Below are 26,269 nucleotides of genomic sequence, written 5' to 3' on the forward strand. Positions count from 1 at the left end.
GGCTAGTTAGGAAGTGCGGGGTATCGGTTACTTAGGGGGGTGGCTTACTGCCTATGTACATAACTGCGCAGTGCTGGTCTGATGTCGAAATACTTTCTGTGCCACGTTGTCGGCGCTGTTGCACGTTGTATCTGCTCATGCGCGTGCCATCCACACACCCACATCCCACCTCCATATTACCTAAAGGCTTAGGTTGCCCTGCTCTGTATCCGTAGCGCGTTCCCCTCAGAGGCGCTGCACTAGAACACTTAAGTTCATCTTAGCCATCCTGGCAGCTCCGTGTGCCCCCCTAAATGGAGCCGAAAGCCAATCTGTACATGCCACCTACCTGCTTGCTGACCTACCTAGGCACCTTACCTCAACTGTCGTGCATCCCATCCAATTCTCTACGTATCTTTTCTTCCTGCTCCTCGTCTTGCCTTGCCTCAATCACACTCCAATTACTCTCCTTCCTTCCCTTCTTCCATTCCTTACACTGAATCACTCTTCCCGCCTGCTCAAGGGCCCTTTCGAATCCGACCATCACCCAAATACCGAGAAATGACACTGCGTTAACTCACTGCCATCCTTGCCGCTCTTCTTTCCCTGGACCCCTGGGTCCTCGATCGACGGTCGAACCGCTACCTGCAGTGTAGCACGCGACCGATCTTACACCCAACTCCCCCAAGTTTGCGCCCCAGAGACTCGCCCCGGCGAGCAAGCAAGCAATCATGATGCCCCGCAGGAGGAGCCGTTATGTGCTCTTGGTGGCCTTTGTCATGGCTTTCATGCTATACCAGGTCTTCAAAAACCCTGAATGGGATGCGACAGGCTATGCCGGCAGCATCAAGCCCAATGAACCTGCCAAGGGCAAGACCGAGCCCGCGAAACAGCCTCCCGTCAACGAACCCCCCGCCAACAAGCCTCTGAACAACAACCCGCCCCCGGACAGCGAACACCCTCACGATCAGGAGGAGGATGAGCCCGAGCAGAACCCCATGCGGCAGACGGCCAAGCAGACCGTCGTCAAGATCCCCCAGCTCAAGACCGAGACCCCCAAGAAGGGCATTCCCACAAAGTCCGCAAACACGCCCACGATGCCCGTCTACAACCCCGACAACGAGCCCGAGGTCACGAAAGCCGCCAAGATCCCCGTCGAGGACGAGTTCCACGCCAAGAAGCCTCCCGGCCGACCCAACGCCGACAACGCCGAGTCCAGCGCCTCCACGACGACCTCCCAGATCCATTGGCATAAGGTCAAGGAGCACTTTCCCGTTCCTACCGACAAGATCATTCCCCTTCCGACCGGCAAGCCCAAGGACATCCCCAGGATCCAGTACAAGTTCGAGCCCGAGACGACCGCCGTCAAGGAGAAGCGCGAGAGACGCCTGGCGCAGATCAAGGCTGAGATGGTTCGTTCTTGGGGCGGTTACCGCAAGTACGCCTGGATGCACGACGAGCTCTCCCCCGTCAGCGCTCGCTACCGTGACCCCTTCTGTGGCTGGGCTGCTACGCTTGTGGACGGTCTCGATACCCTCTGGATTATGGGCATGAAGGAGGAGTTCGACGAGGCTGCCAAGGCCGTCAAGGATATTGACTTCACCTTCAGCCCCACGCGCCGCGATATTCCCGTTTTCGAAACCATTATAAGATACCTGGGCGGGTTGCTTGCGGCGTACGACGTGAGCGGAGGAAAGAAGGGTGGTTACGACGTTTTGCTGGACAAGGCCGTTGAGCTGGCCGAGATCCTGATGGGCGTCTTCGATACCCCCAACCGCATGCCCATTCTGTATTACAACTGGCAGCCCCAGTACGCTTCCCAGCCGCACCGCGCTGGCAACGTCGGCGTCGCTGAGCTGGGTTCCATGACTATGGAGTTCACGCGCCTCGCTCAGTTGACCGGAGAGAACAAGTACTACGATGCGATTGCGCGCATCACCGACGCTTTCGAGGATCTCCAGAACCGCGGTACCACCTTGAACGGCATCTTCCCCGAGCAACTCGACGCTTCAGGTTGCAACAGGACCGCGGAGGCCATTCGCTACCAGGAGGAGCAGGCTGCGGCTGCGGCTGCCAGCGCCGCGGCCGTCGCTGCGCACATGAAAGAGCCCGAAGGCCACAAGCCTGCCGTGGACGAGAAGCGCGACGAGCCCGTGGCACCTCGTGAGACAGGCCTCTCAAAGCGGGCTGTTGGGGTTACCGAGGATGGTGAGTCTGTGGTGAAGAACGCCAATGTCGACAAGGAGGAGGCTTTCCCGAAGCCAATCGTGAACGAGCAGCCTTTGTATCCCGGGAACAGCGGTCGTAGACCATCTCCCACATCTCCCGAGGAGAAGTCCGAATGGGAGTGCATTCCTCAGGGACTTGCTCCTGGTGGCTGGGGATACGAGCAGTACAGCATGGGTGGAAGCCAGGATTCGACCTATGAATACTTCCCTAAAGTAAGTCTTTTTCATAATAGCACTTCCCCAGAGTTTGAGCTAATTTCGTAGGAATATCTCATGCTTGGCGGCCTTGAGCCCAAGTACAAGACCATGCACGAGAAGACAGTTGCAGCTGTCAAAAAGTGGCTGCTCTACAGGCCCATGGTCCCCAAGGAGAGAGACATTCTCTTCTCCGCGAAGGTCTCCACGGCTGGTGATCCCGAGTACGATGCCCGAGTCGAGTATGAGGTCACTCACCTTACCTGCTTCATTGGTGGCATGTTTGGTTTGGGAAGCAAGATCTTTGACAGACCCGAGGACCTGGAAATCGCCAAGAAGCTGACTGATGGCTGCGTCTGGGCGTACGAATCCATGCCTTCCGGTATCATGCCCGAGGGCGCTTCCGTCGTCCCTTGCGCGTCTCTCGAGAGCTGCCCCTGGAACGAGACTCTCTGGTGGGAGCACCTTGACCCCTCCGCCGCCTGGCGCGACGCGCAGGTGAAGGAATGGGAGGAGCGACAGAAGGAGAAGAAGAACGAGGAGCTTAGGAGAGCAGCCGCGGTCGACAGACTCTCTGTTGACAAGGCCATGCCCCCGCCTGCGGAGGAGAAGAAGGTCGATCCCCTCGCTGATGTCAAGGTCCCCAAGGACCAACCGAAGAAGGTCAACGATGTCAAGAAGACCGAGTGGCCTGCCCCCGAGCCCGGCCTCAACAAGTCGCCGTCCAACGTGGATGAGCACCTCTTGAAGAAGAGAGCTCCCCCCGCCTCAGAGGACCCCCGCAAGGGCACGTCCGAAGAGAAGGCCAGCAACTCGCTCAAGAACAAGCTCAACATCAACAGCGACGCGTCGGATTCGGGCACCGTCTCGAACGATGCTCCCGTTAGCGGAGGCATTGTCGGTACGATTCCCGTGTACGAGGAGGAAATCCCCGACCCCAAGCCCAAGTCCCACAAGGAATACGTCAAGATCATGCTCGACGAGGAGAAGATCCCGCCTGGCTTCGTCAACATCAACTCTAGACGCTACATCCTCCGGTAAGTCCTCCATAAACCGTGTTCACTCTCTCATTGCTCTGCTTACTCACACCTCACCCAGACCCGAAGCCATCGAATCGGTGTGGTACATGTACCGCATCACCGGCGACCCGATCTGGCAGGAGAAGGGCTGGAACATGTGGCAGGCCATCATCAAGGCGACGCGCACCGAGCACGGCGCCAGCGCGGTCGACAACATCCTCTCCAGCTCCCCGGAGCCCGTCGACGAGATGGAGAGCTTCTGGGTCGCCGAGACGCTAAAGTACTTTTACCTGCTGTACTCGGAGCCCGACCTCATCAGCCTGGACGACTACGTCCTCAACACGGAGGCGCATCCGTTCAAGAGGCCTGTGTAGATGTCATGTTGGTGCATTAGCAAGCGTTGCTGCGTTGCGTGCATGGCGGAGCGAGAAGGAGATGATCACGTTTAAAAACAGAGAGAGAGAGATGGTAGAGGGAGAAGAGAGAAGAAAGAGGGGGGAAGAGGAACAGTCAAGCATGAGATATCACGGCGGGACAAGGCAATTGGGTAAACATGGCGTTTTGGGCGTGCTAATTGCGGGGTTTTTTGTTGTATTGGTCGATTGACTCTTTTCTTGTATAAAGTGCAAAAACAAAAGCTACCTAATTGGCTTCATTGTGACTTTCCAAGTGATGTTTCCCTGTCCACTCTCCAAATAGTCAAAAAGTCGATCGTTATCCGAGGGATAGGTTATCGTGGAATCACCGCAAGCAGAATGAGACGAGGTGTGTGTGTTTTGGCATGTTCAATTTCATTTCCTCTCATCTCATCTTCATCTTTGGTTCGAGGCCATGACACTCTTATCCCGTAATCATGGTCGACATACTCCTACACACATTTCCCATCCCGTTGATCCGTCCAAGTAAAAAAAGTTTGTTTCCCTTCATTTCCCTCATGCCGTTCTCTTTTCGGTCTTCTTTTTTTCTCGTGCTGCACATACCACAATCCTCTCTCGTCGACTCTTCCCGTTCATTGCCCTTGGGTGCTGACCCAAGAGTTCAAGTAACCGTGTGCCACGGCCTCGGTGTCGTCGTCGTCGTAAGAGTTGAGGGTCATGAGCGAGAAGTGGCTAAAAAGACCCGCGCGGCGTTGCTGATATCGTCTATGCGTTTCGTGCTCTCTCTTCTCTTTCTTTGCTCATCCGCCGCTTGCGAGGAAGCGTTCAACATTAAAAACATGGGGGGTCCCATGGAAACTTCGACGTGTTTCCTGGTGTCGTGGGCCCCCTGCCGGCCCAAAAAAATTGAAATGCCAAAACAGCAAATAGAGTATAAAAACAAAAACACAATTCGAAACGAAAACGCCAATGTCCCTGATGCTTGGTGTGTTTTTTTGTGCTGGACGATGATGAATGTGCTGATGGGTCTCGGTGAGGCGTAAAATCGCGCTCTCCCCATGTACAAAGCGTTCCTTGCGGGCTTCGGGCCCCATCTTCTACACATCTTGTCGTCGTCGTCAAATCTTCTTCATCTATTCATTTCGATTGGCGCGACTAGCCGACCATTTGGCTAAGGACGCGGATACTCAGGATCATGACTAGCAGACCGATGGTGACGATGATGAGTAGTGTGAAGCTGAACCAACCGAGGACCATGGCGGACGATCCGACACCGGATTTGACGGCTCCGTTGCCAAAGTCTTGAGCGATGATGGAAGCTGCTACGGAGGCGGTGTGCTGCCATAATACCGACACCAGCACGAAGATGGAGGCGATGAAGATGATGGCGAGGGAGATCTGGGAGACGGGTCGCGAGGGAAAGGGCTTCACTTCGCGGTCGGAGCCCTCAGAGTCCTCCTCCTCGTGCCATCCGGGGAAGGTAGCCAGAAGCAGGAAGCAGACGAAGGCAAAGATAATGGCGATGATGCTGGTGGTTGTCAGTGGGCGGTTTTAGAGGTGGTTAGCAGAGGCGACTCACATGAGGTAGGGGAAAACAATCATGTCCTTGAACTGGGCGGCGAGCCAGATCAGGTTGAGAGGATCCTGGTCGACGGAGACTTCATTGGCCAGAGCAGTGGCATTGTTGCTGCAAAGCCAACTGCCACCGTCGGGGCTGATGCAGATACCAAAGTAGCCGACACGAGCGGCGAGACGGGCGTCGCCAGCGATGTTCTCGATGGCGGTGTGAACATTGTAGTCTACTTGCGCCGTGTCGGGGACGGCAGTGTAACTGTCATAGTACAGGGACAGGAGGAAGATATCGGGGATCAAAGGTGATGACGATGAGCAGCCTGCCAGTAATAGAGCTGCCGGGTGCGTTAGTGATGGTTCTTGGAGATGGCGACCGATGGAGCTTACAAAGAAGGATGATGGCAATTGCAATCAAGATCATCAAGACATGGTGGTATCCTAGGAACGGCACAAACCCTGTGGAAGTGTTAGCTCAAGCTGCCGCTTTTCCAGAATGGAGAGGGGTCGACTCACGATACCAGCCAACCTGGAATTTCGCCATGTTGACTATGTGTTCCTACTCCTCCACTCTAACGAGAGGTCTCAAGCAACCCTCGCCCGTCCTCCGTGATAGCGGAGCGACGGTCGGGTTCTGGTCCAGGCACCTTCAGCGTTGGCACGCTGCTTGTCTTTCCTTGTCGTCTGGGGACGGACTAATCGCGCGGGGAGTCGACTCGTGGTGCGAGGAATGCGAGGTCTCGGGAGTGAATGGCGTTGATGCCTCGCGAAGAGTGTGGAATGTAGAGCTGGGTTGAAGAAGAACCGAACTGCTGGAGAACACCGCGAGGAATGCGGGACGGTGTTGGACCTGCGAGGTAGGCGATGGAGACTCTTTCCTGTATGTCAGACACTGAACAAACTACCACTTTTTGGATGCTGTCTCTTTTGGAATTGACGGTGAACGAAGGACGCAAAGTGTTTGAGTGAGTGTAGTGTAGAGTGGATGTGACGGGTAAGGTCTTCAAAGGTGGGCGCGGGAAGAGGTAGGTAGGTAGATCTTCTCGTGGATATTGGGATGGCTGGGGAGCTCAAGGGGAGGGAAGGGTGGACTTAGTTTTGTCTCTGGATCAGGTTCCCGCACAAAAAAAGGTGTGTCCAGAGTTTGAAGGCGGGATGTGCCCGCAGATTCGGGATGGACGGGAGGTTTGTACGTAGAGGCGGTTGCAGAGGTGAATATTCAGATGGCTGGGTGATGGGCAAGAGAGAAAAAGGGTGATGGATGGATCTTGATGGATGGGAAAAAGGCTCCAGGATGAGGTGCAATTGGTCCTGCCATCCCACTTAGGACCCAAACGCAGCCAAGATGGACAGGAAGTGCGGTCGTTGCAAGGCGTTACGTAGCTACGCCAACCTCCTCTATTTACTCGTGGCGCAAGGAGAGCGTTGTCCGGGCGATTAGCAGCGTTGCAGCGGTTCCTGGGCAGCCCCACTTTGATACTGTTCTGGCTCCCAGGTTCGTCCGGGGGTGGCCTTCCAGGCGCTGGGTACGTACCTTTCCCTAGCTGCTGTGGCTGCTGCGTTGCCCGACTTGGAAGGCGGGGGCCCACTCTAGCCTGTCGCCAACTGCAAAAAAAGCCCGGTGGCTGGGTGACGTCTTTCCCTTCTTCCAGGGGTCCCCCCCATCCCGCGCCAGGTGTGCCCATCGTGTCCAGGCGCTCACCCCCCGTCAAATCTAAGTCTGCATCTTAGCGCACCTGTTGTTCCTGGCATCGAATTCTAGCCCAAGCTCTTTTCGGGCGCAATTCAGGTCCTCTTCTCTTCTCTCTTGCATTCAGCTCCTCTTCAACGACGCGGGTAACGACACCACCACGGGATTGTGGCCGCCAACCGCCTCGCATCGTGCAGCTTTCCCTGTTTGTCCGTCGCTTGCTTCAGCCTGCCGCTCACCTAACCCAATCCAAACATGCACACGACTCGACGCGGGAACAAGGCCTCGGGGGTTCCTGCATTTGAAGATGACACCCGGAGCATGGGTCCAGCTGTTGCCTTGCTTTTCTCCCTCTTCGACTCGCTGTCGTCGATTCTTGGTGATGCGTTGTTTCCGGCATCCCAAGCCCGTCCGTCTTTGCCCACCCCTTGTTGGCACGGCGACTGCATCTGAATCTCGGATCCCATAACCCAACACGACGGGCCAAGAATCCTCTCGTGGGACCTTACAGACTCGGCGCACCCTGCCACAGATACGGTCAGCTACTTTATCTTCTACAGCTTGCCACTTCTGGACGATATACGCAGTCGACTTGCTCCCCTGCTGGGCGGATCCCTCTCGCAGGAACCCCAGACGGCTCCGTGCTTTTTTACCCATCGGCGAGACCCATCGGTTTCCTATCAACTCCACCACACAAAGTCAGACAGCCGTTGCCCAACACACCGCTTGCGTCTCTGATGGCGGTCAACGATCTCCATTCTCACGCATCGTTCGAAGATGCCCGTTGACAAAAATATCTTCCATCCCATCGACATCTGTCACTTCAGCTGACTGCTGTCTCTCGATCCCGCATGGACGGATGTTGGTGGGCGCTAACGCTGTCTTGCCTCCACTGGCTTAAAATGCCCGGCTCGCCGGCACCCGATATGTGTAGATCTCGGGAGTCCATGTGTTCACCCTCCAGCCATCCCCCGTAGCATCACTATCTTTAGGCGTCCTTGACAGCATCAAAGGGCGGCCATTACCATCTGTTCGCACAGAACCAAGCCACAAGCCATTGACGCAATCTGCCTGCGTCTCTCAGCTTCCTTCACGGATACACAGACAGTACACTAGCCAGCTGTTCAGTCTGTTCTGGCCATCAGGAGCAACAACAACTTCATGGTGACTCACTATCAGCCCGTGTAAACCCTCAGCCACATCTCATCAAGCGCTACCAAGCCTCCTTATGAGATTTTGCGACTGACTGTTGCTGGGCTGGACGGATGTTGGAGGTGCCGAAGCGCTGCGTCTGTTGACAATAATATGTGGCTGGTGACTAACTTCGGTCTGTGCACTTTGTTGAGCTGTCTCTTGACCCAGGATCTATCGAAAGTCTGGCATCTGCTTCGGCTTCCATTCAGCCGACAAGATTGCGGACATCGTCTTCGATGCGAAAGTGAAAGTTGGATCTGCAATGCAGACCATTCCCCCAGCAGCTCCAGTGTCGTCTTCACGATCCGCGGGTCGATCGCCAGTAGTCTCCGCAGTGGCCTCGGCCAGCCTTGTCCAACCCACTCTAATCAGAGGGTTATTTCCTTTCCAATGGCATACAGGAGCGAGAGTATACGACGAAATTTTTGTCGGTCGTCCGGCATGGTCCTGGAACTCTGACGGAGAGAATGCAGGGCGCCGGTGACGTTTTTTCACTATTGTCGTTATCGTCGTCGTCGTCTTCGTCGTCGTCGTCTTCGTCGTCGTCGTCACTATCGCTCGTGATGTAAGTAGTTAAATACGTAGGAAATACAGTCACGCAGACACAGGGAAATTAGACCGTCTCGGGCATAGCTCCCTGGAAAACAAGGTCATCGAGCTCTGTGCCAGCTGCTATAGCTCGGTCGGTTCCGGTGTCTCACATCTCCACACACCCGGTCCGAACTGTGGGTTTACCGGTCCCGGCCTGCTTCAATATCACATGCCCGCTCCGTCCCGTGTTGGCGTCAATTGTGGGGCAGTCTTTGCGCTCGAGGTCAGCGCAGCGCAGCGCAGCAGTCCTCATCTACCAAGGATCTACGTCCAGCTCTCATTTTCCAGTCGGATCCAGTGGTCAAAAGGTTTACCGTTGGTCTTCCTTCTGGGGCTATCTGTCCTTCCTGGTGACATTGTTAGACACACCAGTGTCGAATGCAACCCAAGAGGTTTAATTAGCTTGAGGTTTGTCAAGCCTTTGTCCTCTTAATTTCTTCAAGCCTTCAAATAGTATTTTCAAAGGTTCCTCTCCTTGGTATTGATCCCATATTGAAGAGTTCATCCCATCACTATTCAACAAGGTGTTTGGAAAACATCGGCTAACTACATAAATAACGTACATAAGCACACAGCTCGACAAATGCATATAACCCCACTACAGCGGAGCTCAAGCTCCACGTCATTGTTCAGACCATACGTTGCGATCTCAATATCCAGACTTGCCGTGTCGCAACACCACACCGGACCAGCCCGCTATGACAACTATATCCGATGCGCGCGCCCAGACGGGCGGCGCTCTAGACATTCGAGTCGAAGATTTCCTCGACGACAAGCTACAATCCACCACCGACCTCGAGAACCTCGACTCCCTGATCGCCAATGTCGAAGTCCAGCGTAGCCAGCTCCAGTCCCAGCTCGATAACGCCGTCAAACAGCTCGACGAAGCCCGCCGAACCGCTGGCGACCGCCAGTCCTCGCTCGCTCAGCGTATACAAGACTTCCAGGAACTGCAGCACAGCATCGACGTCCGTGTCAAGATCGCCGCAGCGTCTGATGCGCCGAACCAGGCCATTGCCAGGCTGCAAAGGCCTATGAAGAAGCTGCAGACGATTGAGCTGGCGCAGAAATACCTGGTACTCCTGCAGGACGTGGACAGGCTGAGGGCTGAAGCCCGGTCCCATCTCCCCGAAAGCCCTAAGGCCGCGCTGGAGCCGTACTCGAAGCTGAAGCAGCTGTCTAGGCGGTTGGAGGAGCTCTCCGGGCCGGCGGACGACGCGGCTGTTCATCTAGTCAACCATGTTCGCAACGTCGCTGATAAGTTGTGGGACGAGATGAAGAAGATTATGTCTGGCGAGCTAGAGGCTATACTGAGCAAGAGGTCGTGGCCCTTGGTTGATCCGACATCTGAAATGGACGAGGAGTGGCTGGCATGCTTCGAGAAGCTGATCGACCTGCAAATTCCCGAGGTCACACTGAACAAGTCGATCGTCAGCCTTCTTCCGTTTGACGTCATGAGCAAGATCTTTGTATCAGAGTTCCGCTTCCACTTCATGAGCGAAAAACCAACAAGCAAACCTGACGCGATAGGGACACACTGCTTCCCTTGGTTTCTGGCGACCATTGAAAAGTGGGAAGACTTCTTCAGAGATAACCTCGGCTTCACTCTGGCTGCCAAACTCCGCGATACACCTGCTGGAAACAGCTTGGTGTACGTCGACCCAGTTTGCGCCTTCATCACGAGCATGCTCCCTGTCATGAGGGAAAAGGTCAAGGCCGCGACCGCAGATGCTGCTAATAACCCGACATTCCTGAGCAGCCTCATGGGCCAGCTTATGACATTTGATGAGAACATCCGCTCTAAGTTCAACTACGACGGCGGAAATGCGGAACAAGGCTGGCCTGGTCTTGCGTCCGAGGTTCTGGAGGAGTGGTTCGAGCCCTGGTTCCAGGCGGAGAAGGCGTTCGCCATGGAACGCTTCCAGGCCATCATGGCAACACCAGACGCGCGCAACATCGATTACGACTATACTGGCACCGGAAAGACGAAGCCCACCTTTGGCGCTGTGCGGGTTACTGACCTGTTGAGATCGATCACGACCCAGTACGAGAGAGTCCGGACGTTTAAGCACAAGATCCGCTTCTTGATCGGCATTCAGCTCGACATCCTCGACGAGTTCCACGATCGCCTGCGTGGTTCTCTCGAGGCCTACCAAGCGCTCACATCAACCGTCGGCAGGACATTGCACGGCGTCACGAAAGAACAGCTTGCAGCTCTCGAAGGCACGGGCGCTCTTGAATCTCTGTGCAAGGTCTATGGGAGTGCCGATCACGTCGTCAACACCCTCAAGGATTGGAGCAACGAGGAGTTCTTCGTCACGCTGTGGGACCAGCTTCAATCACGCGCGACCAAAGATGGCGAGCCTTCCAGAATGTCTGGCGAGATGAGCTACGAAGAGGTCAAGGACCGCACGTCCACGGCCGTCGGGTCTGATACGGACGATGGCATCCTATTTGACGAGACGATTGCGGCGTATAGTCTGCGACGTAAGACGGCGCAGGATTTCTTGGTCAACGCACTTGCCGACTCCCATTACAAGGCCTTCAGGGCCTATGCGACGAGAACGCAGTGGACGACCATTAGCGATAGTGGTGCAGAGGGTAAGTGGACCTGCGATACCAAGACCGAAGCATTGACTAACGTTGCCGCAGTCGACCCGTCTCAGCTGGCCGTCACCCCTGAGCTGGATGAGCCGCTGAGGATCCTGAAGCGCAACCTGGATTTCCTCGTCAAGGCACTCAGCACCGCTGCCTTCCGCCGTACATGGCGCTCCACCCTCGACAAACTGCAGGATCTGCTCTGGGGTGAGGTTCTTATGAGGGCTAGCTTCACGGCGTTCGGTGCAGCGCAGTTCACCCGAGACGTGAACGCCATCTTTGCCCTCGTGGAGAGGTACATCCCCAACGGCGTCGGGGCGATGACTAGCCTGGTCGATGCACTGAAACTGCTCAACTTGCCAACCGAAGCTGTGGAGGGAGGGCTGTCGCTCAAGGATGCCAGCGACAGGGTGTTCACTGATAACACGGAGGCGAAGAAGACGCTGGAAGAGCTGGACATCGACACGCTTACCCCCGCGAACGCGAGACACATTCTGCAGCGCAGGGTTGAGAATAAGGAATAGAAGGGGGGTTTGCCCGGCATTAGACTTGTATGACGGCGGCATGAAAGGCTTTGTACAATATCATGATGAACGAAAGATCTTAACCAATGAATACTTCAATCCGGTCACCTCCACTCCTGGCCCTAATCGCGGGATCGTGCAGGCTTTGCGGCCCCGCTCCACCACACACAAGTCTCCGCAACGGCGCAGGCTTTCAACAACTGAATCCGATATGGTGTAGTGGCCAACATGATGCCCTCTCATCTGCGATGCGAGGTTAGGCATAGCCCCGAGTTCGATTCTCGGTTTCGGAACATGACCATTTCTTTTGCCTTTATTTACTATTTTTTGCTTCGAATGTCCTTATTATGGGTTGCTCCCAGGCGGTATGGGAAGATGGCTTCCAGCGCTGTGAATTGATTAATGATATTTGAGGCCGTGAAAGACAGTCGATGCAAGTTGAACAATGATGCGTGTGTAGATGACGACGAAGACGGCAGTGGGGTGGATGATTTGAAGTCAGAAGTCACTATAATGACGATGGTGGTAAATCAGCTGAAGAAACCACCGTGCACTTGAAAGAAACATGACACAACTATTACCATCAACGAACAGAATAATCATATAGAAATATTTGAGGCGACCATGAACATCTCGGTGTCTCGGTGTGGCATCTGTGTAAGGTAGCAAGCTACCCCACCATCCGCCCGTGCCAAGTCAAGTTGGGTACTTTAGGTACATAGCAGGGAAGGTAGACCTCACCTCGGTGAACAGGCCACCGTAGATCGGGTGAGTAGCGGACCGTCACTGCAGCTCCCCTCCACACCGTTGGCGAAAAATCGCAAGCTCCTTCCGACCAACAGATGATGCGCTGAAGCACCATCTCGCTATTTCTACAATGTCGGCAGAGGGAAAGAAGCCGGAGACGGCCAGGTAACTGCCTCAAGTTCGTGCTCAGTCATTTTAACGAAACTGACCCAATTTCTCTTTACGCAGCAAGGATGCTACGCCTAGCAACCCTCGAGGAATCCCCAAGGCGCCGTTCGTCGACAAGGTCGAGGACTACGTCACGACCCGCGAAGATGTCGAGCCCACTCTGCGCAACTTCCAGGAGATGATTTCGTGAGTCGCCCAGCAATGGACGAGCGCCCGCCCGCACTTCGAATCGGAAGGGACACCGAAACGACGAATGAGGGGCACACGACAGGACAATTTGGTAACACTTGGTGTGCGTGCAGGAAATACCAGTTCATGGAGCTGAACCTTCAGAAGCGTATGGCTGGATTGAAGGACAAGATTCCCGACATCCAGAAGACGCTCGACTCCGTGCAGTTCTTGAAGCTCAGACAGGTTGGAGTCATCATTTGCAGGGCAACAAGATAGGGGGTGTTGACACTGCGCAGGATGAGGACGAACCGATTGAGACGACTTTCGAGCTGAACGACACTCTATACTCCAAGGCGAAGATCCCGCCGACGAACGAGGTCTACATCTGGCTGGGCGTGCGTTTTCTCTGAACAGAACGCGTGATGATGATGCTGATCGAAGCCAGGCCAACGTGATGCTGTCGTACCCCATCGACGAGGCCGAGACGCTGCTGCAATCCAAGCTGTCGACGGCGAAACTGAGTCTATCAAACTGCGAGGAGGACTTGGACTTCCTGAGAGAGCAGATTACGGTACGTTCACGACCCTTGAGCTGCCCAGAGCACCGCCCATTGACAGAGAGAACAGACCATGGAAGTTGCCATTGCGAGAGTCTACAACTGGGAGGTTGTTCAGAAGCGCAAAGACAAGGAAGACGGAAAGGGCGCCGAAAAGGACGAGGACAAGACCAAGGCTGGTGGCTAGTCGGAGAGTTGATACCAATTAAAAGATTTCATGATTTTTTCAGCAATTCAAGGAGGCCTCGTGTGCGGATTTTCCAACCCCTAAAAGATTCGTCATGATGCGGCCCCGGAGATTGAGAGCCTCAAACGAGTCCCAGGGTTAAATGACGGGCAATCGGTCTAATGAGCGTGGCTTAGCCATCAAATACATAGTCCGGATTGTGAAAGACCCCGGCTGCCGATGGTGTCTTGAGCCTAACAGAACTGTTCCGTGCAACACCACGGACTTAATCGTCCCAGCGCAGCGAACCGCCCACCAGCAGACATATGTCACGTCCCAACAGCAACCTCGTTGAGAACCATCCGATGTCTCATAGGGCCGGAAATAAGCCAGTCAGCCACTTGAGTTGCTCGACTCATGCCGCCCAACGAATCAGTGCTAGAACACTGCATGCTACCTCGCTGGCTGGCCGGGTTCCAGGTTGACTGGCAGGGCTTGGTGCCGTTCGCCGAGATGCACTAATCTACCAATCTACAGCGCCTCTGGCCGCGCGTGGGCGGCGGTTTAGTGGGTTACGTAAGTGTCGTGGCGGGCGATGCTCATGGAGCTGATGGGAAAGAGCATACGTACTTCGTATCTATTAGATGCGGGTGCGCAAGTGCGGTGTAGACTGGCTAGTACCATTTTGAGGGGCAACCAGGGGCAACAGCGTGCGGGACCGGTCGCTATGACGAATTTTGGCATACGGCCAGCGAAGTGCACTTTAATTCAACCTCTCAAGCCGCCCCTACACTTGTGCAGGAGATCTCTCTTCCTTCCCCACAGCCAGGCCAGCTCCAGTGTCTTTTCTCTCCTGAACACCTACGATCCCGGTCGCCCTCTCTGTGCTCTTCTTCCTTGGAACAACAACTGACTGACCGTCGTGTTGATTCAAAACCACCGCCTCTCCCTCCTTCTTCCAACCCCGCCTTTTTGGGAAATTCCCTCTTCAACCACAACCACCTCCTCCCTCTACACCGTTCTTCTTCCTCGTGAAGAAGACCCTTACACAGCCCCACCATGGCCCAAACCGAACTCGACCCCAAGTATGACCAGTTCGACTACCCGACTGTCGCCCCGACGGCCCAGCCCGGTCACCCTGGCCACCTCACCGAGGAGCAGAAGGCTCAGGTCGCCCAGCTGCGTCTGATGCTCGAGTCTGAGGGCTACTCTAAGCGTCTTGATACCCTGACTCTGGTACGACTTCCCGGAAGCTAGACCGCAAGATAAGGATTGCGTGTCCAGTCCTGGCTAACATGGCATACACAGCTGCGTTTCCTGCGCGCCCGCAAGTTCGATGTCAACCTCTCCAAGCAGATGTGAGCTTGCCCGCTGTGTTTCCACGATTCACAAGACCGCCGACTAATCTTTCGTTTCCAGGTTCGTCGAGTTCGAGACCTGGCGTAAAACGACCAACCTGGACGACACCATTGCCGGCTGGGACTACCCCGAGAAGGCCGACATCTTCAAGTACTACCCCCAGTACTACCACAAGACCGACAAGGTTCGAATTGAGAAACACCTTTGGTCTACAGGCAAGGCTCGCTAACAATCACAACAGGATGGCCGTCCCGTCTACATCGAGCACTATGGCGGCATCGACTTGACCGCCATGTACAAGATCACCACGGCCGAGCGCATGTTGACCAACCTTGCTGTCGAGTACGAGAAGTGCGCCGACCCCCGCTTCCCCGCCTGCTCCCGCAAGTACAACCACCTTGTCGAGACCTGCTGCACAATCATGGACATGAAGGGAGTCCCCATCACTCGCCTGCCCCAGGTTTACGACTACGTCAAGAAGGCCTCCGTCATCTCCCAGAACTACTACCCCGAGCGTCTCGGAAAGCTCTACATCATCAACGCCCCCTGGGGATTCTCCACCGCCTGGAGTGTTATCAAGGGCTGGCTCGACCCCGTCACCGTCTCCAAGATCAACATCCTCGGCGGTGGCTACCAGAAGGAGCTCCTCAACCAGATTCCGCCCGAGAACCTGCCCAAGTCTTTGGGTGGTAAGTGCGAGTGCCAGGGCGGCTGCGAGTGGAGCGACGCCGGCCCGTGGCAAGAGAAGGAGTTCACGAACGAGCCCTGGTGGGCCAAGCCCAAGGCCGCTGGCGACGTCATCGAGAACAAGGGCGGCGAGACCGTCACCGCCCCCGCTGGCGGCGCGGCCCCCGCCGGCACCGCCGTCACCACTGACGGTGCTGCCGACCCCGCCAAGGCCCCTGCTGCGGCATAAGCGTCTCCTGGTAGATTGCCATGCTTGAGTCGAAGCTCGGGGAGATTGTCGTTTTGGGGGCCAGGCGCTATTGATACTGGACGACACCAGTCAAAGATGAGGCGTTGGCGAGGCTTGTTGCATGAGAGTTGATGAAATTGGAGCGGGCTTGGGGATGGTTAAAAATAAGAGCTTCCGTTGTAGAGTCGCTCATACACGCGTTGGCCTTGGCTGAAATGTTACCTTATCTACAATATACATACTATCGCTTTCACTTTAACTTCTCGTCATGAATTAGCATATTTCGTGACTACCAGATCCGACATGGATAGACGTGAGATTTTGACGATCAACGCGTAGAAACGCGTCGGCAGACTTCATGTGGTATAACCCAACGCCGAAAACTCCTGAACCCAACCGCGCTACGATCTTTCCGTGACGGTATACTCGCCGGCGATCCTCGCCCTCTCCATCTTGGCCACAGTCGCAGGCATATCCTTCTTCAGCTTGCCCAGCCTCTCCACGGCGCCCCCGAACGCCGCCTTGGTCTCGCCCTGCCTCTCCACCTCGTCCAGCGGCAGCACCTCCCCGTCCCTCGCCTTCAGCTCGTCCTCGCGCGCCTTCTTGGCTGCCTCGACCGCCGCCTCGTCTGCCGCGGTCGACGTCTTGAAGTCCTGGGTGATGGCGGCCGCGACGCCGCCGGGCACGCTCTTCTTCAGGGCGGCGATCTCATTCAGGAGGTCCTCCTCCTCGCGGGCGAGGTCCTCGACGCGCTGGCGCAGGCGCGCGTCCCAGGGCTCGTAGGCCTCTTCGGGCTCGTCGGGGTTGCGGTTGGGGGAGAGGAAGACGGCGGGGTCGGCGTCGAGGCCGTTTATGGAGAGGTTCGGGGCGGCGTAGGTAAATGTTTTGTTGATGTACTGTTTTTCGCGGGAGGGGTTAGTGTCTTTTTGGTCTGGATTTGCTGTGTTTTTTTGTGTTTGGGGGAATTGAGCCCTTACCTCGTTGACGAGACGCTCGATGGGCGCCCTCAGCTCGTCCTCCTGCGCGCTGCTCCCTTCGATCTGGGGGAAGGCCTTGTCGAGCTGGTCCTGCGCGGCGCGGCGCACATTGTCGAGCAGGTATGCCAGGTCCTCGTTGGACTGCAGCTCGATTTTGCGGTGCGCTTCCTCCATTGCCGCGGTGACCCCCCTTTTTCTTGTTCGCCGTTGACCGAAAGTTCAGAGACACGCTGTTGTTTTCCCCGCCGGAGGGGATTCGTCTGTCAGCGGCCGGAGGCGGGGGTCGTTGTGAGAGGTGACAGCCCGGTCGCGATGTTAATCTGACCGTACAATTTAGATCGGCACGCGTCTAGTTCCGTCGGCCGACTTCTGGGAGCGCGCTTGTTGACGGCCCCTCCTTCATGTTATCGCGACCCGGGTGTCTTATCTTATCTATCTATCGATAGGAGCGCTGCTGTGCCACTGCCGCATGTGACCCCAAGCCACATCCACTGCAACGTCCCCCGAACAACTGCCGACGTGGCGGGGACTTCGAATCTGGGACCCGTCTGGATTTGCTAACACGGGCCAAAAGGCAGACGGTGCATCACTTTCCCATCATCAACGCTTCCTTCCCTTTTGGCCCTGCCAAGTTTCGTTTGTCAGAGTTGGCAAGCAGGTCATTCCCAGAGATCGAGGCCGTCCCCCAATACAAGGGCTTTGACCTCATACATTCTGAGTTATCAAGCTGAGGGTCAACCGCTTGAACTCATTTGGTTCCTCAACCTAGACTTTGAGAAAAAGGCAACCTAGTCTCATCTGCCCTCATGAAGGTACTCGGCAGAGGAAATCTTGGCCTGCTGAAGAGGTGTACTCGCAGCTGATCTCGGCCCCACAACGAGCCGGTGCGCCCCCATTGATGACTTGGGATCGGACGCATCGCAATGCTCTTCGCAGTATCACGCTCTACGGTGGAGAAAGTAGAGGGTATCTGAACGCTGAGCCAAGTGAAAGGTAAAAATTCAGCAACGACCAGGGAGGCCTCGCGGTCTGCTCTATGAGTAACATGTAAACCCGTCTGCTCTTCTCTCCTTCTGTCGTCCTTTCTACTGTCTTCTCTTCTGTCCTCTCTACTGTCCTCTCTACTGTCCTCTCTACTGTCCTCTCTACTGTCCTCTCTACTGTCCTCTCTACTGCCCTCTCTACCGTCCGCAATACTGTTCCTATCAACTCCTCCCCAAGAACCAAGCTGATCCTAGTTTACTCCTCACGAGAGACGCTCCGTTTCTTCCTCTTCGGGCTCAGCCACACGCCGTACATCAACTTCTCCATTTGCGGAATCTCATCATCCGTGAATTCATGCTTCCTATAGTGGTCCGCAGGGCGGGGCTGGGGCCCCTCGCTGACAATGTCGTCAGGCACGCCACGTCGAGCCCTGTCGCGGAAGGCGACACGTGCCGCAATGATATGCTCGCGCTGATGCTGTTCTATGGCAGTGATGCGCAGCTTGCCTGCTCCAAGGGGTCCAGACTTGAGAGCCTGCCGGAAGAGCTCCGGCGAAGTTGTAAACTCGTCTATCTTGAGGCCTAGGGCCTCGAGGAAGACTGAGCCAATGCTGTCTGTGAGCTCAACACATCGAATACGATGTTGAAGGATGTAGCCGAACCCCTGCTTCAGCAGGTGCAAGTTGCCAGTGTTCAGGGGAGTTGCCTGACGAATGTTCTTGCGAATTCCCGGGATGTTGGGGTCATCGCCGGCCGATGGAAACTTGGAAGATTGGCCGCAACCTCGCTTTGGCGGTTCCATGGGCTCGCGTTTGGCCCACTTCCGGAGGTTATCTATGAACTTCCAGACGTATCCTGGGCGCTTGTATTCCTCGGCGTTTGTTGGCCGGGAAATTCCATTTGGAATGCCGAGCTTCAGCGTAGTGTCGGTGCAGCCCTCGGGAGCCCGCCCGTGTAAACAGTCAACCCGAGCGAGCAAATAGGGCATGACCAGGAGGTCCACCTTGGGGTCGCAGCGTTTCCTCATCTCATTTACAATACCGACGAACCTCACATGATCCACAAGTCGTTCAGCCGGGATCCGTTCAAAGGGATCGCCCGTGACTGAGCTCTGCTCTGCCAAGTGAACCATTTCGGCCAGGTAGGGGGCGGCCATTGCATCAGATCCTGACGGCTGCTCGAGAGCGGCGAAGGAAGACGCCGGAGAGGCGTCGGGAGCGGCGACAGGAGCGGCGACAGGAGGGGCGACAGGAGGGGCGACAGGAGGGGCGACAGGAGGGGCGGCAGGAGAGGCGCCAGGAGCGGCGATGGCAGACGCCGGAGGGGCCGTGAAGGGAGCCGTGGGCTGAGGGGAAGCTGACCGCTCACGATCACGCGTACCACGGGATTGGCCATCTCCACCGCGTCTATTGCGTCCACCGCCGGCTGCACTCGGGCTGCCGCGACTTGTAGTCTTGCGAATCGGCGAGCGTTTGTGGTAAGACGCCGCCGAAGAAGGCCGGCTCTGGGTAGCCATGGCAATGCGGACAGCTTTCAAGATGCTGTCTATGGCAATCTGTGTCGCCGTCGCTGTGTCGGCCTTGTACACTCCAGCTACACTGCCTGAGACCTCACTCATCCACCACGACACCATCTTGGGCAGCTGGGGCTCTGATGCCCGGATGATCTCGTCCACTGCATTAGTCCAATGCCGGACGTCAACCTTGATTGCGTCCTCCTCGGTGCCGGGCAGATGGCTAGTGTTGGCTTCGACGGCGGGAAATGACACGACGGTCTTGGGATCGACAAGTTGTTCGCTGTTTAACTTGTATTTGCTGCCTTTGATGCTTTCGATCAGGTTGATACCCTCTTTGATCAGCTCGTGTGGTTCTTCCCACTCGACTTCGCCTTCGAACGGCAGGTGGAAGTTGTCAAACTCCTCACTGATTTTCGAACAGCCGCCTTCACGAGTTGTGTACTTGTAGGCCGGACGGCCAGGGTTGAGAGCCCCTGCAAACGCATCGTTCTCCATGGCGAGAGCTTGCGGATGATGGTGAGGAACTGTGGCAAGAAGAGAGCTGGCGAACGATGGGGAGGAGAGAGCAGGGGTGACGTCGTGAAAGAGGACGGTGTCGTGAGAATGAACAGTGTTGTCAGGCTGGCTAATGATGGTCAAAACCGATGCCACGAAGACTGCAAAAAGGTCTGGGAGAAGGGGAACGGCATCGTCCTGGGTATGGTGAATGTTGGGTTATCATTCTCAGGGCTGTTCGCCGAAACCCCTGTTCGACCGTTTGCTGTGATGCTCCATCCAGTGGTGGAAAGACGTCGTAGCTTTGAGACTCGCATTTCCGTTGATGCGGGCCCTGAACCCAGCATGTTCTCTCCGCTGCGCCTGCAAGTCTTTGCCAACGCGCCACTCAGATGAAGATCCAGGAAGAAACAGAAGCAGCTGTCCGCGCACCGGAATGGTTGCCTCTGACCCTTTGGCAGAACTTGCCGTTGCGAGGCCCTCCTATCCCATTCTGGAGTCTGGTCAAGAGACCAGACGGATGTACACGCACTGACTGACCGGCATCTTCCAGCTTATGTCCCAGAGCATAGCTCCTTCCGCTACGCTTTGCTGCGCGTCAGGGGCGGAGCGAGGGAGTTACGGGTAATTTTGCAAACGCTTGGAGAAATCAACATAAGGGATCTTTTTGCGGATTGCTCGACCGTTCAAGGCCCTTCGCAAATTTGTCGGCCGAGCAGCGCTCATGTGAGGCTATTTCGAGAGGACAGTAGGGCAGACGCGAGGGTCAGGTAGGCAGGAGAGCTAGGCCCCGGAGTTTCGCTGGACGCTGGTTTCAGAGTCCAGAGTATCTGGTTGAGCTTTCTTTCTTTCCTTCAGTACTATCTACACACCTACTGGAGGTCTCCACACATCTGTCTGCTTTCCTCGCACCTTGGACAAGATGACACAAGTAGAGATGCTTTTGAAGGTACGGACGATATCCCAAGGGGCCAAATCAGCAGTTGCGAAAGTTACAAGAAGAATCCAACAGAAATGTAGTCGACATAGCACAGCAGGCACTCAATATTCCTCCCGTACAAGTATGACATCTTTTTTTGTGGGCTACTTTCATGGTGTTTAACGCAAGTCAACATAAATTTCTCCTTTTCACCGCCACCACAAGGACAAACGGATATGTACAGCAAGTCACACGGCCAAGCCTATTAGTATGGATCCTTGGTCCGTCGGCAACATCCGGAGAACCGTTTGTTCTTGCGACGGTGACGGTGCTAGCACAGCTCAATCAACCAACCTTCATGGTTTGCTATGTACTCTGGACACAACCTGGGCAGAGGGAACGACAGAGATTGGATGTGAACCCCAGCCCCCAGCTTTCATTTCTCTAAGATGCTTGGTTAGGATCTTCAATACTACACAGGATTTTCTGGGTTTAGAATCACATCAAACAGCTGCACAAAGCAAGGCACACAAGTACCAATGCTTGAATATCTGCTAGATTTTCTTTCTTGATTCCATCATACAACTTCGGAACCAATAAGAAGAGGCACTTGGATTGTCTGTGGTGGATGTTGTCTCTCTCACCCGTCAAGTTCTGTCGATGGTCAGTCAGGTTTCTTGCCTCGCCCGGTGAAGGAAATGAGAGATCGGCGCTGGTCCGATGCGCTTGCATGCGAAGAACCGGTTGCTTGGATCAATCAATTACCAGTAGATCTACAGAATATTTCAAAGAAGATAGAACAGTAGCCGCAGCATTTTTACGTAGTGCTGTTGTTGCTTGATGCTGTGCTGTGCAGATGTGGCAGGCTACTGGATGGCTGCATCCCCAACCCATGGGTCTAACTAAGCTTGGATACAGTGTTGCTAGTTACCTGGCTGAAAGGGTTTGCTTGTCAGTTTCTTGGGCCAAAACTGTACCTTGTGTAACCTTGGTCGGGATGAGCGAAAAGTTTGGATGTGGCCATTCACAGGCACCTGTCTCCGATCGCGTCGGCCTCAAGGCTTTCAGGGTTGGGGGAGGATCTTGCCGCCTGCTTTTCTGCCTTCCGTTTCGATCTCCAGTGTTCTCGTTCTTCCCTCTGAGAGTCTGCTAGAACATTGTGCACTGTCTAAAATGCTTTCAGGCATTTTTTTCCCCTCTTTGACCATCTGCCAGAGTAAGGTGTTTTCGACTTGGAGTCAGTCCTACACCTTCAGCCCTGCACCATCTTCACCAGGACCCGTCACCAACTGCCTTCATCCACACTCACTCCAACATTCTTCTCATCAATCATCATACTCAGTCAGCCTCACATCAGTCGCCCACAATTGCCGGCCAGTCCCACGATGCCTCTGCCCGTGTGGAAAAGGCCAGGCGTTGCATACAATGTAGGCGACGTGGTGACCTTGTATCCATACGAGCCCGTCCGCCCCCATGGCCTGGGGCAGTACTACAGCAACCCCCTCCCGAAGGATCACGGCTACGGAGAACTGCGCAACTTCGTTAAGACCGACCGCCGTCATCACGCCAAGGTCAAGATCACGGAGGCCATCAAATACGGCGAGAACCGAAAATCTCAGATTTTCGCCTGTCAAGTTGTCGAATTCCCGCCCGAAGAACGCCCCAAGTTCTACCAGGAACCCCTCAGCATCGTCGACCCCAACACCAAGCAACGGGAGCCCCTGACCCGACGACTTGTCGCCAAAGCGATCGACTATGGCTACTTTCCGAGTAGCTTCGGTGGCCCTTACAGCAGCGCACAGAACGCTGATGGCATTCTCAGCCGTATTCACGCAGCCTACGCTTACTTTCGCTACAACAAGAGGACGGGTTACCCACACACCATGCCGCAATTCTACGGTGGCTGGGCTATGAAGGTCAACGGTGGAACAGATTACGCGGGCAACGATCACATCAGGCTCGTCGGCTTAATTCTCATCGAGCACATTCATGGCTACTCCATTGAGGAACTGTGTTATCGCGATGGTGGTGATGATGGTGTTGATACCGAATACCTTGGGAAGCTCATCCCACCTCCCGGTCCTGTGGGCTTCCGTGGGAACGATAATCAACTGAGACATATCACCTTTGACCTGGAGAAGCGGCAGCTTGTCATACAGATGATGCTTCACGGTCTCGCTGCGGGCTTCCAAATTGGGGTTGAACATCACCACTGTCAACCGTGGAACGTTTTCATCACTATGAAGGATGGAGAGACAGATCTGGACGAGCTGCGAGTCGTTTTCTTGGACCATAGCCATACCCAGGTGTGGCACGAGACCAAGTTTGCCGAAAATTATGGCCGAATTTACTGCTTACAGAAGCTCCCCCACACACCTCATCCTTTCCTGAGATGCGACATCGATGCCATTCCAGAGTTTCATGGCTGGTGGCCTCCAGCCTTCGGTGATTACATCGAGGCCATCCCAGAAACGAAGAACGATGAGTGGAGGTACAAGGTGTTCGATGCGTGGCTGAAGAAGGTTTTCGGGCCAGTGGCAGAGGCTCCATTTGTTCGCAAGCGACTTTCGCCCTATGATACCAAGCAATTGGACATCAAGCAACTAGATCCCAAGCGACCATACGCGAACAAGACGTATTCGACCTTCGAGCTACTAGACTACATCGACGAGACGGAACAAGCGGTGCAAGCTATTTTTCGACTTATAGATGACTACCCGGAAGGCGAGCGTAACTTGGAGGGGGAGAAGTTGGCCAAAAAGGCAATCATCAAGGGGTTGCGGTCTTACGCTGTCAACGGCTTCCAGCATCCCACGTCGCAGTACGAATTACCGATGGCATATAAGCTCAGCCAACCGACTGCCGCAGCTGGAGAAAGCGAAGTCTCAAACGAGATCAGCCCACCGTCCACCGCAGCTGGAAAACGCAAAGTCTCGAACGAGCTCAGCCCACCTTCCAGCACAGCTGGAAAACGCAAAGTTTCGAACCTCATTGCCAAGTTTGAATCCCAGTCTACCGATGTGTCGACCATCTCTCAGAACCCCGGACGAACACCTAGGGGATTTGTCAGTCGAGTGCCTCGCCCGATTTCGACACAGATCACAACTCCCCGCACAGTCAGTCCTGTTCCGACGCCTGTCACTCTCACCAGACCATCTTTCAACGTCCCGTCTCGTGTCTTCCCATCTCGCAACACCCCGCCCCTTCCCAGCTCCAGTCGCAGTGCCACACCAGGCGACGAGAACCGCCCCCCTCGGAGTCACCCTCCGAGTCGTGAGAGTATCAGAAGCCAGACTGGCGAAGCCCTCCAGCCCCTTTCTCGAACTCAAGGTCAAAGAACCGAACGTACAACTCTCGGCACAATGGGCACCACGGGCACCACGGGTATCGCAAACAAGCCAGGCCCGGACACGACTCCGGGAATTCGGCGTCCTAATCGTCCATCATCTATCAGAATACCGCCTTCCGACTCCATTGACCTGCCCAAGTCAGCGGACTCCGCTAGAGCGCCCTTGGGTTCATTGGCAAATTTCGGCAGCCGGCCTGACGTCTCGCAAAGCCGAGATAGCCCTACACCGACTACTCCCAGAGCCAGGCGAGGCGCAGACCTTCAGCAACAGTCAAGCACTTCATCTCCAGGGCACAGACACAATCGCCAGCAATCAAGCTCTTCAACCCGAGGGCGCGGACATAGTCGCCAGCAATCAAGCTCTTCGGCCCAGGGACCTGGACACAGTCGCCAGCAATCAACCTCTTCAGCCCAAGGACCTGGACACAGTCGCCAGCAATCAACCTCTTCGGCCCGAGGACGCGGACACAATCGCCAGCAGTCAAGCTCTTCAGCCCGAGGACCTGGACACAGTCGCCAGCAATCAAGCTCTTCGGCCCGAGGGGACTCCATCACGTTGCCCTTGCGCAGGAGGGAGAACCGTCCCTCCCAGGGCCCAACGACTCCCACAGCTTCGGCTCAACAGTTTCCAGGTCAGGAGAACAGACCTACGTCATCGTCTCAAGAGGAGATGGATCTTGATGATGAACGTGGCCATGGCTATTGAAGCCTGCTTCCGGGCGAAGAGGAGGTGAACGCCGGAAGGTTACGGCGAGGCACGTCCATGGATGTTTGAGTGATTTGGAAATGTTTGGTTTAGGTACTTGAGGCTTCAGCTAGACTGCGTCTATTCCCCCGCCTTCTCATATCCAGGGACTTTGGAAGGACGATGTTTTTGACTATCCCAGATACATGTTGGACAAAAGAAAAGGAGAGATCAGAGGCATAATGACGCGCACACAAATCGTTTTCAGCGGTCAGGAAGTTGGACTAGATGTTGGCATTGTTGAGTAGTTAGGCTTGATTTGAATCGGTTTCCTTTCTTCTCATCCGCCCTTCTTTCCTGATGGCTGACTTGTGATGTGTTTGATTCGTGACCTCGCAGCGGGCTGCACGAAGAGTCCAAAAATGTGACGGGATTAGCCCTTGCTGTGATCGTCAATGAGACTCGAGCATCAGGATGGGCTTTACACCGTATGGTTGTAGCTGTTTCCAAGCTCCCCATCCCACCAGTCATGCTAGCAACCGAGGTGACCATCTCGTGCCTAATGCCAACAGTCGTGTGCCGCGATCGCCTTCCAAGCCATTCATCGTCAGGCATAGAACCTACATGGGGCAGCATGTCGAGGCAGAAGACACCTGATGTGAGGCACGCCTAGCAGTACCGCCGCCCATATTTTCTTCGAGGTGTCCTGGCATTCGATGGCAGACTGACGCTGCATGCTTGTAGATGTCTAAATTGTCAGCTCGGTCGGCGGGATGGCAATCAATTCAACGGGCGGTTCCAACGGAAATGAGAGCTGGGCTGCAAACGAAAACGGCAAGCCCTCCCTCCCAGCATCGGAAGAAGAAAAATTATTTTGACACCCTGTTGGATGTATTTACACATCCGAGATTACGACCTTGCCGCGGTCTTTCATACTTTGATCACGGCCACGGCCAATCTCCATCAATGGCATCGGGACGGGTGTCGCTTACACCGTCCAGGCGAAGAAGCGTCTTCTTCAAGAACGCAAACATTTGAACAAGTCATGATGAACCATGCTGGAGAGCCGAATCAGACGTGAATGCGAGCCAAAGGTCTCCATTCTCAGCGGATCACGACGCTCGAAGAGATCTTCTGGAGCGAGGACTTCAAGGTGATCATCTCGGGTCCCGTACCCTGATATAGGCGTTCGAAGCGGTTGAGAGAACTGGAGCCGTCCAAAGCTTTGGAGACTATTGCTCAAGGTGAACTAGCACCTTCCGCAAATGCCCCCAGCCTTGAAATATTATTCAGCGCAG

General features: G+C 55.2%; 8 protein-coding genes across 8 annotated transcripts; 5 read left to right on the top strand and 3 right to left on the bottom strand.

The window, feature by feature from the left end:
• Positions 1-710: 710 nt before the first annotated feature.
• Man1b1-0 (Endoplasmic reticulum mannosyl-oligosaccharide 1,2-alpha-mannosidase) lies at positions 711-3,795 on the top strand (the record flags this gene model as incomplete). The annotated part of the gene is made up of 3 exons (XM_036639021.1): positions 711-2,420; positions 2,472-3,439; positions 3,501-3,795. The coding sequence occupies 3 exons, from the start codon at positions 711-713 to the stop codon at positions 3,793-3,795; spliced, it is 2,973 nt and encodes a 990-aa protein (XP_036495345.1).
• A 1,158-nt stretch (positions 3,796-4,953) lies between these two features.
• CGCS363_v007173 (uncharacterized protein) lies at positions 4,954-5,911 on the bottom strand (the record flags this gene model as incomplete). Its single annotated transcript, XM_036639022.1, has 4 exons — positions 4,954-5,326; positions 5,378-5,705; positions 5,758-5,826; positions 5,884-5,911. 4 exons carry the CDS (start codon positions 5,909-5,911, stop codon positions 4,954-4,956), a joined length of 798 nt encoding a protein of 265 aa, XP_036495274.1.
• A 3,629-nt stretch (positions 5,912-9,540) lies between these two features.
• RINT1 (RAD50-interacting protein 1) lies at positions 9,541-11,964 on the top strand (the record flags this gene model as incomplete). The annotated part of the gene is made up of 2 exons (XM_036639023.1): positions 9,541-11,443; positions 11,495-11,964. 2 exons carry the CDS (start codon positions 9,541-9,543, stop codon positions 11,962-11,964), a joined length of 2,373 nt encoding a protein of 790 aa, XP_036495344.1.
• An 877-nt stretch (positions 11,965-12,841) lies between these two features.
• Positions 12,842-13,793, top strand: CGCS363_v007175 (putative prefoldin subunit 3; the record flags this gene model as incomplete). Its single annotated transcript, XM_036639024.1, has 6 exons — positions 12,842-12,876; positions 12,940-13,065; positions 13,182-13,293; positions 13,347-13,445; positions 13,496-13,621; positions 13,677-13,793. 6 exons carry the CDS (start codon positions 12,842-12,844, stop codon positions 13,791-13,793), a joined length of 615 nt encoding a protein of 204 aa, XP_036495273.1.
• Positions 13,794-14,831: 1,038 nt separating this feature from the next.
• Positions 14,832-16,047, top strand: sec14 (Sec14 cytosolic factor; the record flags this gene model as incomplete). Its single annotated transcript, XM_036639025.1, has 4 exons — positions 14,832-15,008; positions 15,081-15,130; positions 15,192-15,315; positions 15,373-16,047. 4 exons carry the CDS (start codon positions 14,832-14,834, stop codon positions 16,045-16,047), a joined length of 1,026 nt encoding a protein of 341 aa, XP_036495343.1.
• Positions 16,048-16,448: 401 nt separating this feature from the next.
• Positions 16,449-17,198, bottom strand: mis14 (Kinetochore protein mis14; the record flags this gene model as incomplete). Its single annotated transcript, XM_036639026.1, has 2 exons — positions 16,449-16,943; positions 17,025-17,198. 2 exons carry the CDS (start codon positions 17,196-17,198, stop codon positions 16,449-16,451), a joined length of 669 nt encoding a protein of 222 aa, XP_036495342.1.
• A 1,065-nt stretch (positions 17,199-18,263) lies between these two features.
• On the bottom strand, positions 18,264-20,018 carry CGCS363_v007178 (uncharacterized protein; the record flags this gene model as incomplete). Its single annotated transcript, XM_036639027.1, has 1 exon — positions 18,264-20,018. One exon carries the CDS (start codon positions 20,016-20,018, stop codon positions 18,264-18,266), a length of 1,755 nt encoding a protein of 584 aa, XP_036495357.1.
• A 2,304-nt stretch (positions 20,019-22,322) lies between these two features.
• CGCS363_v007179 (uncharacterized protein) lies at positions 22,323-25,020 on the top strand (the record flags this gene model as incomplete). Its single annotated transcript, XM_036639028.1, has 2 exons — positions 22,323-24,453; positions 24,497-25,020. 2 exons carry the CDS (start codon positions 22,323-22,325, stop codon positions 25,018-25,020), a joined length of 2,655 nt encoding a protein of 884 aa, XP_036495278.1.
• Between the last annotated feature and the right edge of the window lie 1,249 nt (positions 25,021-26,269).

This window comes from Colletotrichum siamense (assembly GCF_013390195.1).
Source record: "Colletotrichum siamense strain Cg363 chromosome Unknown KSG_Cg363_contig04, whole genome shotgun sequence".
Lineage (NCBI taxonomy): Eukaryota > Fungi > Ascomycota > Sordariomycetes > Glomerellales > Glomerellaceae > Colletotrichum > Colletotrichum siamense.